The sequence below is a fragment of the Rattus norvegicus genome, chromosome 4 (genome assembly GCF_036323735.1).
Source record: "Rattus norvegicus strain BN/NHsdMcwi chromosome 4, GRCr8, whole genome shotgun sequence".
Classification (NCBI taxonomy): domain Eukaryota; kingdom Metazoa; phylum Chordata; class Mammalia; order Rodentia; family Muridae; genus Rattus; species Rattus norvegicus.
Window position 1 is genome coordinate 106,741,845 of NC_086022.1, and position 16,787 is coordinate 106,758,631.

Sequence of the window (16,787 nt, forward strand, 5' to 3'; positions counted from 1 at the left end):
TGGGCTGCTGGCCATTACATGAGCACATCAAATAAAAATGTTTATTAAAAAAAAGATTAAAAAAAACAATGTATGACTGTGAAGTGCTGGGCTTTCAACCTTGACGTGTCAACTCAATGATCATTTCACTTCTAGCAAGGCATGCATTTACCTCAAAAAGCATGTGGACCTGCGGGGTGAGCTTGATCCTTTCACTGTTGGCCAGGCACAGCATCTTGTTGTCATCCAACACAGTATTCATATTTTCAATCCAGAGAGCATCCACTGGCCCGTCACTGATTATCCACTTATGATCTTCTGAAGTGTCATTCACAGCTGCTCGGACACTTAGTGCCATCAGACCGTCCTTCCATTCCAAGGTCACGTTATTGACTTCCCCATATAATTCTCCCATGGTGATTGATTTGGGATTAAGAACAAAGGTTTTTACTGGCTGATAAAAAGGATTGCCTGTGTTGAGTTTTTCCAGATTCCCCAAGGTTTCTGCTAATACTTGATAAACTGTGGTCTTGCCACCTCCCGTTGGTCCTACTAACATAACGCCGTGTCTTACCAGCATGGTTTCGTACAACTGTATCACCTTTTTGACCATACATATCTCAGGCTGAAGGTTCTGGCTAATCATGACATCCACAATTGTTGAATGCAAAATACCATAGTCGTGTTCTGGGATTTGGACTCCAGGAAAAAGATCAGATATGATACCGCTGACAAAACAGAAATGACGTGTTAGTAGCCACAAGCCATCCCTGTTTCCCTATGCTTGTCATAAGTAACCAAACGGTCTTGTTTGTTCACAGCACAAGTCTGTCCTGGGCGGTGTCAGGATCTACCCTTTTTTCTGAACTCTTGTGTGTTCTCATTTTCTGTGTCTTAAACCAGTGCTTTTTTCTGCACAGCAGGACTTCCATCAGGATGAATAATAGAACTTATTTCTTCTATCTGGCCCACACTACATGATAGTATAGTACCCAACTAATAAATTTATCAATAGACTAACACTTTCATTTCAATGTTTCCCTGAAGCAGTAAGTGTACTCATAACTATATGTAGATATTGGGAAAATTAAGATAGAAGCTAAAATAAAAAATTAATAGGAGCTTTGGCAGACAGTTATAGGGTAACTCCATTCAAACCCTTTTTATACATGGCTGTGTACGTAGTTTAGGAAGCTTCTAGAGTAGTAGGTTTAATAAGGCTTTTCCAAAAGGTCTTTAGTGCTACCTATCCCTCCAGACCTCCTCCTCTACCCTGCTCTCACTCCTACCCCATTAACCCTTCCTGAACCACTGTTCTACTTACTTTTCTACCACTGTGTCCTCCCTCTCCTTTCTTGAAAGCCCCCACACTATGGCTGTTTATTAACTTTGCCATGGACCACACTCCAGTGGAGGGCCAACACCCAAGAGTATATATTGGCAACACAAATGAGACTAGAGGCTTTTAAGGAAAGATATAAAATCTAGTTGGGCAGCATGAGGGAGGGAATCTGGGAAGAGTTGGGGAGGAGAGTGAATGTGATCAAAACCCAATGGTGAAAACTTCAAAAGACAAAATCTTGCAAAGAAAATAGAAAATTAGTAGTAGCTTAAAAGGAAGGAAGGAAGGAAGGAGGAGGAGGAAAGAGCTGTGGAAATTCTGAAAAATAGTTGAAAAGAGCTGTTCATGTGAGTCATCATTGCACAACAGAGACACAGATGTATTGGAGATACACACATATGTATGGATGACATAAAAACCTAAGTAATCTGTTGGGAGTGATTCTCAACCTGTGGGTTACAACTTTTTTTAAGGGGGGGGTTACATAATATCAGATATTCTGCATATCAGATATTTACATTCTGATTCACAGTGGCAGCAAAATTACAGTTATAAATTAATAAGTGGCAACAAAAATAATTGTATGGTTGGGGGTCACCACAACATGAGGAACTGTCTTAAAGGGTCACGGCATAAAGAAAGTTGAGAATGGCTTGTTGAGAGGAATGAAGGAGACTACAAGAGGGAGAAGGGAGATCAATAGGGCAGAATTCTATGGAGACTTGCACAGTGCATAATATAGACTAGGATGAAAATGTCCCTGTGTAACGCAGTACCATGGACAATGTGGACTTCGAAGAAGAAATGTTTAAAGTTACAATAAAAGATGTATTTCTATTTCCCCAAATGAAGACACAAAATGGCAAAAGCACCAGAGGGAAGTAAAATGGATAAGCTTTGCACACTGTGGTAAGGGGTCTTTCTCAGGAAGACAGAGAGTTTACAACTATAAAAAGTTGACAAGGTAAACAGTAAATCTAAACAGACAAAAAGCAAACCAGTGGGACAGAAGGCTTCATCCATACTGTATTGAACAAATGACAGCCCATTCCTGTAATCCCAGAGCTCAGGAAGCTGTGGCAGGAGACTCATAAGTTTAAGGCCAGCCTGGGCTACATAGTGAGATCCTGTCTCAACATCCTCCTCTTCAAAAAAGAATGGATGGGAGACTTAAAAAGATAGCTCTATTGCTTATATTAGGTCAAGGGCTTGAGTCCCTGTAAACATAAGGAAAGGAGCATCATGGGAAAATGATCTAAGAATAACAAAATGCTAACATACATGGGAAATGGCACTTGAAGATGCAGGCAATTGAGTACTTGCTTATGCAAGCCTTCTTCTCTCTTTGGCCACTCTTTACATTTGAGGAGAAATCAGTATTTTCCTAAAACCATTGGGGGTAACTATAAAAGGCTAAAGCTTCTTTGGAGTCAACATGATGGAATCCATTTAAATTAAATATTTTCAGGACTGGGGAGATGGTTCAGTTAGTAATGTCCCTGTTTGGATATCTGGGACCAATGTCAAAGACCTATGTATCAATGCACACCTGTAACCAGTACAAGGAAAGAGTAAATGGGTGGAGACAGACAGAGTCCTGAAGTTCATTGGCTATTGAACCTAGCCAAATCAATGAGCTTCAGGTTCAATGAGAGATTGTGCCTCAAAAAAACATAGGTGGAAAACAATTGAGTAACACAGCACACACACAGATATACACACAGAGACACACACAGATGTACACAGATCCAGGTACACACATGCACAGGCGCGCATGCACACACACACACACACACACACACACACACACACACACACACACACACAGTCATACACAGTCTATGACACTGAGAACCTGCTTCAAGAATTCTCTCTAACAGAAACATAGTAACTTTGTAAAGATATATGCAAGGAAAATAATATTCAAATATCAAAACCAAGACAATGAAATTAACAACAAAACATTAATTCATTCAGTTACACTACAGACTGGATATCTTGGCTCAAGTGTAATGTTATATAACCGTACAGAGGGGATGAGTGGAGAGGATAGGATGGGCTGTACGTTCCCATCACCATAGTTATGTAATATCACAAGCCCACAAACCGGGAAATGGCACAAGCATGATGTCAAGTTGGAGGGGATAGCAAAATAAACAGAAGAACTGAAAAGGATGGTCTTTGGTGAAAGGCAAGGAAGTGTTGAATTCTGAGGCTAATTTATATATTATTTTATTTTTAAATTATATATATAAAACTTGGAGAAACTTAATATTAAATGAATTTTTAAAAGAACTATTAAGAAAAAAGTGCTGGGTCTCCATCTGCACCCTGGAGCTAAGGCTGTCTGACAGTCCTCCATACCCAAGTCCTGCCTGCCAGGAGAGAGCTGGTCTCCCAGGAATGCTGTCACTCTTAAGATCACAGATGAAACCACCACTTTTGCTCTAATACCTGGCCAAAGAGGCACCCACCAGGAGTGCACAGGGTACAGGAACTGTGAAACAGCCAGGGACAGTATCCCTCTGGTTTCCATCAGCACCCCAGAGCTAACCCTGTGGCACAACTCTCCACACCCAAATCCTGCCCAGAGAGAACTTGTCTCCCAGGAGTGCTAACACACCTAAGATCACAGCTCTCTGAACCCCATAACCACCCACGGAGAACTGATCTCCCAGCAGTGCTCTCACTCCTAAGATCATAGACTCATAGGCCCACAGGAGGGACAAACTCCAGTCAAAGACAGCAAGACCAACTAACACCAGAGATAACCAGATGGTGAGAGGCAAGCACAAGAACCGAGGCAACAGAAATCAAGGCTACTTGACATCATCAGAACCCAGATCTCCCACCACAGCAAGTCCTGGATACCCAAACACAAGGGAAAAGCAAGATTTGGATTTAAAAATCACATCTCATGATGTTGATAGAGGACTTTAAGGAGGAAGAAATAACTTCTTCAAGGAAACACAAAATCCCTTAAAGAATTACAGGAAAACACAAATAAACACATGAAGGAATTGAACAAAACCATCTAGGATCTAAAAATGGAAATAGAAACAATAAAGAAATCACAAAGGGAGACAACCCCAGAAATAGAAACATAGGAAAGAGATCAGGAGTCATAGACACAAGCTTCTAACAGAATACAAGAGATAGAAGAGAGAATTTCAGGGGCAGAAGATACCATAGAAAACATTGACACAACTGTCAAAGAAAATGCAAAATGCAAAAAATTCCTAACCCAAAATACCCAGGAAATCCAGGGCACAATAAGAAGACCAAACCTAAGGATAATAGGTATAGATCCCCAACGTAAAGGGCCAGTAAATATCTTTAATAAAATTATAGAAGAAAAATTCCCTAACCTAAAGAGATGCCCATGAACATACAAGAAGGTTACAGAACTCTAAATAGATAAGACCAGAAAAGAAACTCCTCCCATCACATAATAATCAAAACACCAAAATGCACAAAACAAAGAATATTAAAAGCAGTAAGGGAAAAAAGTCAAGTAGGATATAAAGAGACCTTTCAGAATTATATCAGACTTTTCAACACAGACTATGAAAACCAGAAGATCCTGGGCAGATGTCATACAGACCCTAAGAGAACACAAATGCCAGCCCAGGCTACTATACCTAGCAAAACTCTCAATTAACATAGATGAAAAAACCAAGATATTCCATGACAAAAGCAAATTTACACAATATCTTTCCACAAATCCAGCCCTGCAATGGATAATGGCTGGAACACTCCAACAGAAGGAGGGAAACTACACCCTAGAAAAAGCAAGAAAGTACTCTTCCTGCAACAAATCCAAAAGAAGAAAGTCACACAAATATAATTATACCTGTAACAACAAAAATAACAGGAAGCAACAATCACTATTCCTTAATATCTCTTAATATCAATGGACTCAATTCTCCAATGAAAAGTCATAGACTAACAGACTGGATACATAAACAAGATCCAGCATTTTGCTGCATACAGGAAACATACTCCAGTGACAAGACAGACACATTCTTAAGAGTAAAAGGCTGGAAAAAATTTTCCAAGCAAATGGTCCCAAGAAATAAGCTGGAGTAGCATTCTAATATCAAATAAAATCGACTTTCAATCAAAAGTTATCAAAAAAAGACAAAGAAGGACACTTCATACTCATCAAAGGAAAAATCTACCAAGATGAACTCTCAATCCTAAATATCTATGCTCCAAATACAAGGGTATCTACATTCATAAAAGAAACTTTAGTAAAGCTCAAAGCACACATTGTACCCCACACAATAATAATGGGAGAATTCAACAACCCACTCTCATCAATGGACAGATCATGGAAACAGAAACTAAAGAGAAATATAGTGAAACTAACAGAAGTTATGAACAGAATGGATATAACAGCTATCTATAGAACATTTCATCCTAAAACAAAAAGAATATACTTTCTTCTCACAACCTCAGGGAACCTTCTCCAAAATTGACCATATAATCAGTCACAAAACAGGCCTCAACAGATACAAGAAGATTGAAATAATCCCATGCATCCTATCAGATCACCATGGACTAAGGCAGATCTTCAATAACAACAAAAACAACAGAAAGCCCACATCCACATGAAGGCTGAACAATAGATAACTTGGCTAAGGAAAAAATAAAGACTTTAGAATTTAATGAAAAAGAAGGCATAACATACCCATACTTATGGGACACAATGAAAGCAGTGCTAAGAGGAAAACTCATAGCTCTGAGTGCCTGCAGAAAGAAAACTGGAGAGAGTATATACTAACAGCTTAACAGCTCACCTGAAAGCTCTAGAACAAAAAGAAGCAAATACACCCAAGAGGAGTAGACAGCAGAAAATAATCAAACTCAGGGCTGAAAACAACCAAGTAGAAACAAAAAGAACTGGTTCTTTGAGAAAATCAACAAGATAGATAAACCCATAGCCAGACTAAACAGAGGGCACAGAGACAGCATCCAATTGACAAAATCAGAAATTAAAAGGGAGACATAACAACAGAAACTGAGGAAATTAAAAAAAAATTATCAGATCCTGTTACAAAGTCCTATATTCAATAAAACTGGAAAATCTGGAGTAAATGGACAATTTTCTAGACAGATACCAGGTCTCAAAGTTAAATTGGGATCAGATGAATCATCTAAAGAGTCCCATAACGTCAAAAGAAATAGAAGCAATCATTAAAATTCCCCCAAACAAACAAAAGCATTCTATTAGACAGACGTTCATAACATATACCTAATAACAATACTCTTCAAACTATTCCACAAAATAGAAAGAGGGAACACTTCCCAATTTGTTCTATGAAGTTACAATTATGCTTATACCTAAATCATACAGAGACCCAACAACTTAAGAGAACTTCAGATCAATTTTCCTTGTGAATATCGATGCAAAATACTCAATAAAATTCTTCCAAACTGAACCCAAGAACACATCAAAACGATTATCTATCATGATCAAGTAGGCTTCATCTCAGGGATGCAGGGATGGTTTGATATATGGAAATGTATCAACATAATCCACTATATAAACAACCTCAAAGGGGGGGGGAACCCACATGATCATCTCATTAGATGCTGAGAAAGCATTTGACAAAAGTCAACACTCCTTTATGCTAAAAGTCTTGAAAGTTCAGGAATTCAAGGCCTACACCTGAGCATAGTAAAAGCAATATACAGCAAGCCAACATCAAACTAAATTGAGAGAAACTTGAAGCAATCTCACTAAAACCAGGGACTAGAGAACTCTGCCTACTCTCTCCCTACCTATTCACTATAGTACTGGAAGTCCTAGCCAGAAGCAATTAGACAACAAAAGGAGGTCAAATAGATACAAATTGGAAAGGAGGAAGTCAAAATATCACTATTTGCAAATGGTATGATAGTATACTCAAGTGACCCCAAAATTGCATCAGAGAACTCCTACAGCTGATAAACACCTTCACCAAAGTGGCTGGATATAAAATTAACTCAATCAGTAGCCTTCCTCTACTCAAAGAATAAACCGGCAGAGAAAGAAACTAGGAAAATAACACCCTTAACAATAGTCACAAATTATATAAAACACCTTGGTGTGACTCTAACCAAGCAAGTGAAAGATCTGCATGACAAGAACTCCAAGTCCCTGAAGAAAGACAATGAAGAAAGTCTCAGTAGATGGAAAGATCTCCCATGTTCATAGATTGGCAGGATCAATATAGTAAAATGGCCTTGACTAAAACAATCTACAGATTGAACGTAATCCCCATCAAAATCCCACTCAATTCTTCATAGAGATAGAAAGAGCAAAGTGAAAATTCATTCAGAATAATGAAAAATCCAGGATAGTGAGAACTATTCTCAACAATAAAAGAACCTCTGGGGGCATCACGATCCCTGACCTCAAGCTGTATTACAGAGCAATAGTGATTAAAAACTGTATGGTACAGAGACCGGTAGGTAGATCAATGGAATAGAATTGAAGACTCAGAAATGAACCCACACACCTATGGTCACTTGATCTTTGACAAAGGAGCTAAAACCATCCAATGGAAAAAAGACAGCATTTTCAGCAAATGGTGCTGGTTCAGCTGGAGGTCAGCCTGTAGAAGAATGTAGATAAGATCCATTCTTATCACCATGTACAAAGCTCAAGTCCAAGTGGATCAAGGACCTCCACATAAAATCAGATACATTGAAACTAATAGAAGAGAAAGTGGTGAAGAGCCTCAACGACATGGTAACAGGGGAAATTTTCTTGAACAGAACACCAGTGGCTTATGCCTTAAGATCAAGAATTGACAAATGGGATATCATAAAGTTGCAAAGCTTCTGTAAGGCAAAGGACACTGTCAATAGGACAAAACGGCAACCAACAGATTGGGAAAATATCTTTACCAATCCTACGACCCATAGAGGGCTAATATCTAATACATACAAAGAACTCAAGATGTTAGACTCCAGAGAACCAAATAGCCCTATTAAAAATGGGGTACAAGGGGTTGAGGATTTAGCTCAGTGGTAGAGCGCTTGCCTAGCAAGTGCAAGGCCCTGGGTTCAGTCCTCAGCTCCGAAAAAAAAAAAGAAAAGAAAAAAATGGGGTACAGAGCTAAACAAAACATTCTCAGCTGAGGAACATTGAATGGCCAAAAAGTACCTAAAGAAATGTTCAGCATCCTTAGTCATCAGGGAAATGCAAGTCAAAACAACCCTGAGATTCCACCTCACACCAGTGAGAATGGCTAAGATCAAAAACTCAGGTGACAGCAGATGCTGACGAGGATGTGGAGAAAGAGGAACACTCCTCCATTATTGGTGGGATTGCAACCTGGTACAACCACTCTGGAAAACAGCCTGGCAGTTCCTTAGAAAATCTGACTTAGTACTGTCTGAGGACCCAGCTATACCACTCCTGGGCATATACCAAAAGATGCTCCAACATATAACAATGACACATGCTCCACTATGTTCATAGCAGCCTTATTTATAATAGTCAGAAGCTGGAAACAACCCAGATGTCCTTCAACAGAGGAATGGATACAGAAAATGTGGTATATCTACACAATGGGATACTACTCAGCTATTAAAATCAATGACTTCATGACATTATTAGGCAAATGGATGGAGCTAGAAAATATCATTCTGAGTGATAGCCCCAAAGCTCGGAATACCCAAGGTACAATTCACAGAGCTTATGAAGCTCAAGAAAAAGGAAGACCAAAGTGTGGGTGCTTCAGTCCTTCTTAGAAGGAAAACAAAATACTCAAGTGAGGTAGGGGTGGGAGGGACTTGGGAGGAAGAAAGAAGGGTGAGGGGGGAAGGGAGGGCAGGATCAGGTGTGGGAGGAGACAGGGATGATATACACAGGGTCAGGAATTTTAACAGAGGTGTGTAGCAGTGGGGGATGGGGAACTGGTGGTAGCAACCAAAAAGTCCCAGATGCCAGGAAAACAAGAGTCTCCCAGGACCAAACAGGGATGAGATTAGCTGCAATGCCCAACAAAGGGGAGAGAGAACCTGTAGAGACCATATCCAGAGGTTAGGCAAGGCCCCCGATTGGGGAATGGGGCCACCTACTCATCTCCAAATTTTTAACCCAGAATGGCTCCTGTCTAAAGGAAATAAGGGGACAAAGTGTGGAGTAGAGACTAAAGGAAAGGTCATCCAGAGACTGCCCCACCTGGGGATCTACCCCATACCCAGACACCAAACCCAGACATGATTGCAGATACCAAGATGTGGTTGCTGACAGGAGCCTGATACAGCTGTCTCCTGAGATGTTCTGCCAGAGCCTGACAAATACAGAGGCAGATGCTCACATCCAATCATTGGACTGAGCATGGGGACCACAATGGAGAAGTTAGAGAAAGGATTGAAGGAGCTGAAGGGATTTGCAACCCTATCATAGGAAGAACAAAAATATCAACCAACCAGAGCCCCCCAGGGACTAAACCACCAACCAAAGTACATGTGGAAGGGACCCATGCCTCCAACTGCATATGTAGGAGAGGATGGTATTGTCTGGCATCAATATGAGGAGAGATCCTTGGTCCTGTGAAGGCTGGATGTGCCAGTATAGGGGAATGTCAGGGTGTGGAGGTGGGAGTGGGTGGGTGGGTGAGGGAGCACCCTCAAAGAAGCAAGTAGATGGGGATGGGATAGGGAGTTTCAGGAGGGGAAATTGGGAAAGGGGCTAACATTTGAAATGTAAATACATAAAATATTCAATTAAAAAAAACTATTAGAGTAATCATGTTTGTGTTAAATTCCATGCCTGACATGTTTTTCAGACTAGAAATGTCTCTTGGATCAGGAATTTGTTACCAAATGCTGATCTGTCGAACAACACAATTTGGTGATGAATATTTTGAAAATAAAAAGGTGATGAGAATAGCATTGTGTTTAGTTCATACTTTTGCTTTTTTGAGTTAAGGTTTCATATTACCCAGGCTGGCTTTCAATCCCTGTGCTTCCTGCCCCATCCCAAGTATGTTCCCCTGCTGTTTCTTAAAGGGATGCACACATCTCCAGAGGGGCTGTGTTTGCTTCTTAGGGAAGTGTACCCCTTGGGCACAGAGCTAGACTGGAGGGAGGGAAGCTTAGCAGGGGACAGATGGGCACAGGCAGGATCTTGGCTAACTGTTGAGTACTAGAGCAAAGAACACACATCTGGGAACAGCTTCAGAGGACACGTTCAGTTTAATAGTGAGAAAGGGGGTATATATGCCCCTGAGGGAGGTGGCCATGGTCCCTGGATCAAGGCTTGTGTGGCAGTGTCAACTGGGCAGGACGTTCATCTACATACTCAGGGGCATAGGGTGTGTGTGTGGTGGGGACCTTATGAGGTCAAACAAGGAGTGAAGCCTGATAGCTGTCAGGATAATAAATTCTTACTAAGGTTGATGGTGGAGGGGCTAACTTTATGGTGCCAGGTTGGGAGGATGAAGGGAGCCAACTCCTACCATCCTCATGAGAAGTATCTGGGGTTGAAGCTCTCCTCGACCGTTCCTCTGTAATCGTGGGCCATTATAGTCCCACAAAATGCATTGGCTTTAATGAGATTAAAATCCCCTGACCAGTACCCTTTCCCTCTCTATGGGTTCTAATGCTTGACACCGTGGGCTGTGGGAATTTACCTGAACAGGAGAGCATCGTCTGTTAAGAATTTGGGCAAGTTGGAGTCTCGCAACGCTCTTATCAGGACCACGTCTTCGCTGAGGTCTGGGTTCTCTCTTTTTAGAGATCTAAATCAAGAGAGTCGTTAAGTAGACACTGACAGGATGCAAGACAGGATGGAGTGTTCTAGACTTGTGGTTTAGGGACCACACTGAGGTTTCTGCTAAGGATTGACCTGTGTGTTGATTGCCTCTATCAAAGTGCGGGGACAAGCCCTTCATTTGATATAAATCCTAGAGAAGAGTGACAGGGACATTTTCTCAAATACCTTTCCCTATGGATCTAGACTCTGTTCTGTCTGAATTTAGAGCCTTGTGAGTGTCTCACAATGGCTCATACTCCTGTCACTTTCTGTCCCTTTTGTCTAGAGTGTTCTGTATTTCTCTTTTACCTGCTCTTTTAAAAAATACTTTATTTTTATTTATGAGTGTATTTATGTACCAATTAAGGCCAAAAGGGGGTTGCGAAACCCATTGGAACTGGAGTTACAGACAGTAGTGAGCCACCCATTATGTATGGGTGGTGGGCCTAATGTGGGTGCTGAGAATCATATCTGGAAGAGCAGAAAGCGCTCTTTACTGCTGAGCCATCTCTCCAATCCCCTGTCTGCTCTTATGCTCTGTTCAAAAGAGTGACCCTCTTCTCTTGAAAGCTGCTATAGGCTAGTTTGTCTTTCTCTGCAGTAGCTTTCAGGCACAGCCCTGTGGTGGCCTCGGCACGTCATGTAGATTGATGACTGTGCGTTTGTCAGTCTTACTGACAAATAGGGAAGCAGTTGTGTTCTCTGAATGCATATGGATCTGAACATGTTGGATCTCTGCTTGTTACAGAAGAGATGCGCTGGCTTTAGTGGTCTAAAGTAAAAGACAGAGAGTGGGGATGGCAGTGAGATTTGGGCTAAGCTTCAAGAGCCAGGGACCCTGGATATACTCATGAGCTGGGTTCAGTGAGTTCTGGTCTGACAGGAAGAGCTTAAAAGAGAACAGATTCCATTTTAGGGTCCGGGCAAGTCAGGGACTGAGGATGTGCAACTTCAGGTAGTCATGAAGGGAAAAGCTGGAGCCTGAAATGAGAGGCCCCTTCGCTAGTGACTAGGTATCACCCTAGTTTTGAATTGAACTCTTGCTGTGATGACAGGGAATCTGGTACAATCATGGACTGAGAAAAACAACCAAGTCCCTTTTAAGCTTTGAGGTTGTTTCAGGCAACATGGGGTTCACCTTCCAGCATGGGAGTAGCAAAATGTTAGCCTCTGAGTCAGCCTGATGGCAACCAAGGCTTTTTTGAAAATAGATTTTTAATTGTTGCACATGGAATATAGGGGGTATCTGTGAGTGAGTGCAGTGCCCATGGAAGTCAGAAGAGGGAATGAGTGTAAACCTTCCCACAGAGCTGTTGGGCGCTAAACTCGGGTCCCTCAGGAGCAGCAAATGTTCTTAACTACTGAGTCATTTCTCCAGCTGTAGTAGTGGCATTCGTTCTCTGGAACCCAGTGAACTCCGGGAGCTCTAGAGAAGTACAAGTTAGTTAGATAGAGCCCAGTTGGGCTCACAGTGAAGATTCATTCTTGGGTCACACAAGTGACAAAGGAGGGATTCTCACAAGAGCATAGCCTGTGTTTATTACTCTCAATTTTCAACAGACATTGCTTTCAAAGCCTATGGGAGTCACCCATTTACATTTGATTACATGGTTAGTGTTTCTCTCTCTCTCTCTCTCTCTCTCTCTCTCTCTCTCATCTCTCTGTCCATCTATCTTGCTTTGTCTGTGTCTGTCTGTCTGTGTCTGTGTCCATCTCTCTGAGTCTGTGTGTCTATGTGTCTGTTTCTGGGTGACCACATGTACATGGGGACCAGAGGACAACCTCGGATGTCATTACTCAGGCACCACCCACCTTGTTTGTTAAGGTGAGGTCTCTCACTGGCCTGAAGATTACCAGTACAGGAGCACTGGCTGGTCAGTGGGCCCCAGGGGTTTGCCTGTTTCTGCCTGCTCAGCACTGCGACTCCTTTGCAAGCATGCACAGCCATTCTTGACTTTCTTACATGGCCTCTGGCGATGGATCTCATATTCACATGGCCGTGCCTTTCACTGACTAAGCTATCTCCCCTTGCGTTTCTTACCCAGCCATGACCAGTACAGACTTGACGGCCCTCATGCCAAAGTCGTAGTGATCCTGCTGGGACAGCTGCTCACTGCAGAGCTTGTACATCTGTGTCATCTTCCTTGCCAGTATTTTACTCGACTCAAATCCTTCAGAATACAGAATCACCTAGGAGAGAAAATATGATGTTTTGCATTGTCTCGTCTGCGAAATATTAGCTGGATATGGATGTATGTGACAGCTACCCAGGCATCACACCTTTACACTGCTTAGTGAGGGGACAAAGATTCGCGAGTGCGGTAGTGATGTGAGCAGCTACCTAACACTCCTGCATCCATGCTGTCAAACTGTGCACCAAAGTAAGCCCTTCTTACTTGAGTTGTTTTTGTCAGATGTGCTGTAATGGCAGTGAGAAAAAGTGAGAGATAAAATGAAGAGAGTGTTCTGTGTCCTAGGGAGAGCGACAAACATGGTTCAGGTACGCTTGAGTGCGATTCCTCTGCCTCTACAGACGGTGGTGGAGCCTCGGTGACACTTTGGCTTGAGGGGCAACTTTGTACATTAAAAAAAATGTTCACACAGTGGTTGAATGGTGGTGTAAACTCTGAACACAAAAGCAAGAATCAGGCTTTTCTGGGCTGAGGAGAGCTACTTTGCTGGGATGGAATTACTGCTTTGGCCCCTTTACCAAGGCAACCTAAACAAAGGTTTTTTAGCCCCTCTCCATCCCAGAGAGCTATGGCCTTTACTTACATTTATTTTTTGTGTGTGCGTGAGAGAGAGAGAGAGAGAGAGAGAGAGAGAGAGAGGGAAAGAGAGAGAGACAGAGACAGAGACAGAGACAGAGACAGAGAGAGGTGGGTATTGCATGCATATGGAAATCTGAAGGAACTGAATTCAGGCTTTCAGGGTGGCACGAGCCTTTACCTGCTAAGCCATCTTGCAGCCTGAATCTTAGTGTCTTCCACAGCAGAGGCAGGAGTGGGGCCTTCCATGATCTTATAATCATTGCACCCATAATGGGTGAGCTCTGGAGCAGGGTTTGAACTGTATAGCCCACTCACTGCTTTCTGCTTTCTCTGTGGCCCTTCCACTGCTGATTTCACAGCGCTCTACACACTGTAAGTGTCTCCAGACAGTTTCAGTCCAGACACAAGAGCCCTGCTAGAGTCTGCTAAGCTACATACCCCGAGCTCCAGGTTTAGAATGGAAAATGATTGACAGCTAATCTTGCCTAATGACTTGCAGATGTGACAGGCAACAAGGTCACACACCCCATACATGGGCTTAAAGGGTAGGATGAAGATACACTCCGACATGACTTTTGTTCACAGTGAGACAAATGTAAGCAGCAGAGGGAAGACACGGCCTAGACGGTGTGTGAGATCAATTTCTCCTGATTCCTCCTCCACAGAGGAAAAGGAGGGAGGGGCGGTGTTGGGTTTGAGCCAGTGTCCTGCCACGGTAGGCTGCTCCCCAGCTTTCCAAGGCTTGAAAGAAAAGCTGCCTTGCTTTCCCTACCCGGAGTCTCCAGTGCTCTTACTACGAAGTGAGGATATTTGTCACAATTAAAGGTGTTCGTGGAAGCCCTGACCATTCATCTGTGACAACCACAGGAAGCATGCTTTGAAAGTCCCCCGGTCAAGGGCTGAGCAACGCGACAACAGGGAGAAGTGGGAGTCGTGAGTACAGTGTTGAACGGGTCATGGAGGGAAGCGAGAGCAAAGGCTTCCGTTCTAGTAGGTCCACAGGAGATACAGAATACTTTGGAACGAACTAATAAAGTGTTATGCTAATTCGAGTAGAAATTCCTCTAGCCTTAATCAATTCCATTTACTTCAGGTAAAAGATTCTTCAATAATTCAAAGGAATGTATTAGCCGCAGGAGTAATGGATTCTTTCCGAGAAATTCCATTCTAAATGGGGAAGTGCCCATCACTATAAAACACAACACAGAGCTCAAGGGAGCTTTTGGAGTTCTGAAAAGAAGCCCAGGATTTTGGTCTTGGCGCCAGACAGATGAATCTCTGTGCAAACATTTGCTCATGTCCTTACAAGCCGTGTGTACTTTCTTGTACATAAAGCATACCTCAATTAAAAGTGCTTTGAGAAACACATGTAAAGTTTGTACCCATGGATTCTTAGCTAGAAAGAAAGAACAAGAACATTGGAACAAAAGGATTCCTTGATAGACATGGAAACAATAAACCATAATTAATTTCTTAATGACAACTGGTTTTTCCTTAAACGGCTACAGACTATTATCAATATATAATAAAGCTTTGACCCAACACTACTTCTTCCTATTTTATTCCTTTTTTTTTTTTTTTGAGATGATGTCTCACTCTGTTACCCAAGCTGATTTTGAACTCGCAGTAATCCTTCTGTCTCAGCCTTCTGAGTACTGGGATTATAAGCACAAGGCACCAGATTAGGCTCCAATACTTCTTGACTCTAATTAAATTCATATCCAAAGAGAAATGAGGATAACGCCGTCCTTTCAGAACTAATCCAGACATTTTTAACTCCTAGAGATGAACTGATTAAACCCTAGTAGATGGGTTAATTAGATTCATTGGTTCATTCCATTTTTAGGAATCGGTTCTATTCTATAAAGCACCTGAGGCATTCTGGATATTGGCAGTAAGACTGAAAACTAACTACGAATGCAGATTCAAACAGTCACTGTTTACTCTGGGTGAGTAATGATTGCTTGGGTGCCTAGAAAGAAAGATGGTGACAATTGTCCACTTGTCACACTCTTAGGATCACCTGGGAAGACAATCTCAATGAGGGATTGTCTACATCAGGTTGGCCTGTGGTTATGTCTAAGGGGAATTGTGTTGATTGCTGAGGGGCAAGATCTGTCCACAGTGGGCAGTACCATTCCCTGCGTTTGGTTCCTGGACTGAATATGTGTGTGAGCTGAGTATACGTAAGCAAGCATTATATTCATTTCTCTCTGCTCTTGCCTGTGGATGTGACTCATGGGTTTAAGTTTCTGCCCCCTTATCAGGTTTGATGGACTGCAGTCTGGAATTACGAGCCAAAATAAATCCTTCCTCTCCTAAGCTGCTTTTGGTTGAGGCATTTCATCACAGTAACAAAAATGAAACTAAGAAGTAAAAGGAGTTTCTGTGTTGAGAGAATTAGAAGGCAAATAAAACAAACTGCATAAAACCTTGCTTCGTTAGAGTCGGAGGCTCACCTCTGCAATCAGTGCGTAATTGGGAACCATCATAGCCATTGGTCTGAACAGGGCCTTCAAGTTATCTGGAAGTTCCGTTCTGCCTGCATAGCCCGGATTCATGGTGATGAAAGCTGCACAGGTCATAACGAGCTTGATTTCCCGTCCCTCAAACATGAATCTGGAGAGCTTTAAAGGGAGGAGGAAGGTAAATAAACACCTCTGCTGTGGGGCTGAGGAAGCTTTCTTGTGATCTGCCTATGTCCAGTCTCCTCTGGGTTCAGTGTTCACTGCTCTCTGCCCCCGGCCTTGCCTTGCTCAGGTTCTGTGTTCCTTCCTGGCCCTGCCCTGAAAGCTTCCAGTCTCACCATCTGCTGGGACTCTTCAGTTTACCTTCTCCACCCCTACTTTCTAGGATTCCTCAAAGAAGTTCCAGTCTAGTTGTAGTCTTTGAATGCGGAGGGCCTCTCGCTTTCATTTAACAGCGGATGATTATTGAA

The 16,787-nt window shown here is 42.2% G+C and overlaps 1 protein-coding gene across 2 annotated transcripts in view; it reads right to left on the reverse strand.

Annotated features, from left to right (window-relative positions):
* Dnah6 (dynein, axonemal, heavy chain 6) overlaps positions 1 to 16,787 on the reverse strand; it is a 220,227-nt gene that overhangs the window by 119,610 nt on the left and 83,830 nt on the right. For both annotated transcript variants that reach the window (XM_039108712.2, NM_001419792.1), the window contains exons 31-34: positions 16,309 to 16,476; positions 13,120 to 13,268; positions 10,957 to 11,064; positions 152 to 707 (exon numbers count right to left, since the gene is read on the reverse strand). In XM_039108712.2, coding sequence (XP_038964640.1) covers positions 152 to 707; positions 10,957 to 11,064; positions 13,120 to 13,268; positions 16,309 to 16,476 — 981 coding nt within the window. The remainder of the gene's footprint in view (positions 1 to 151; positions 708 to 10,956; positions 11,065 to 13,119; positions 13,269 to 16,308; positions 16,477 to 16,787) is intronic.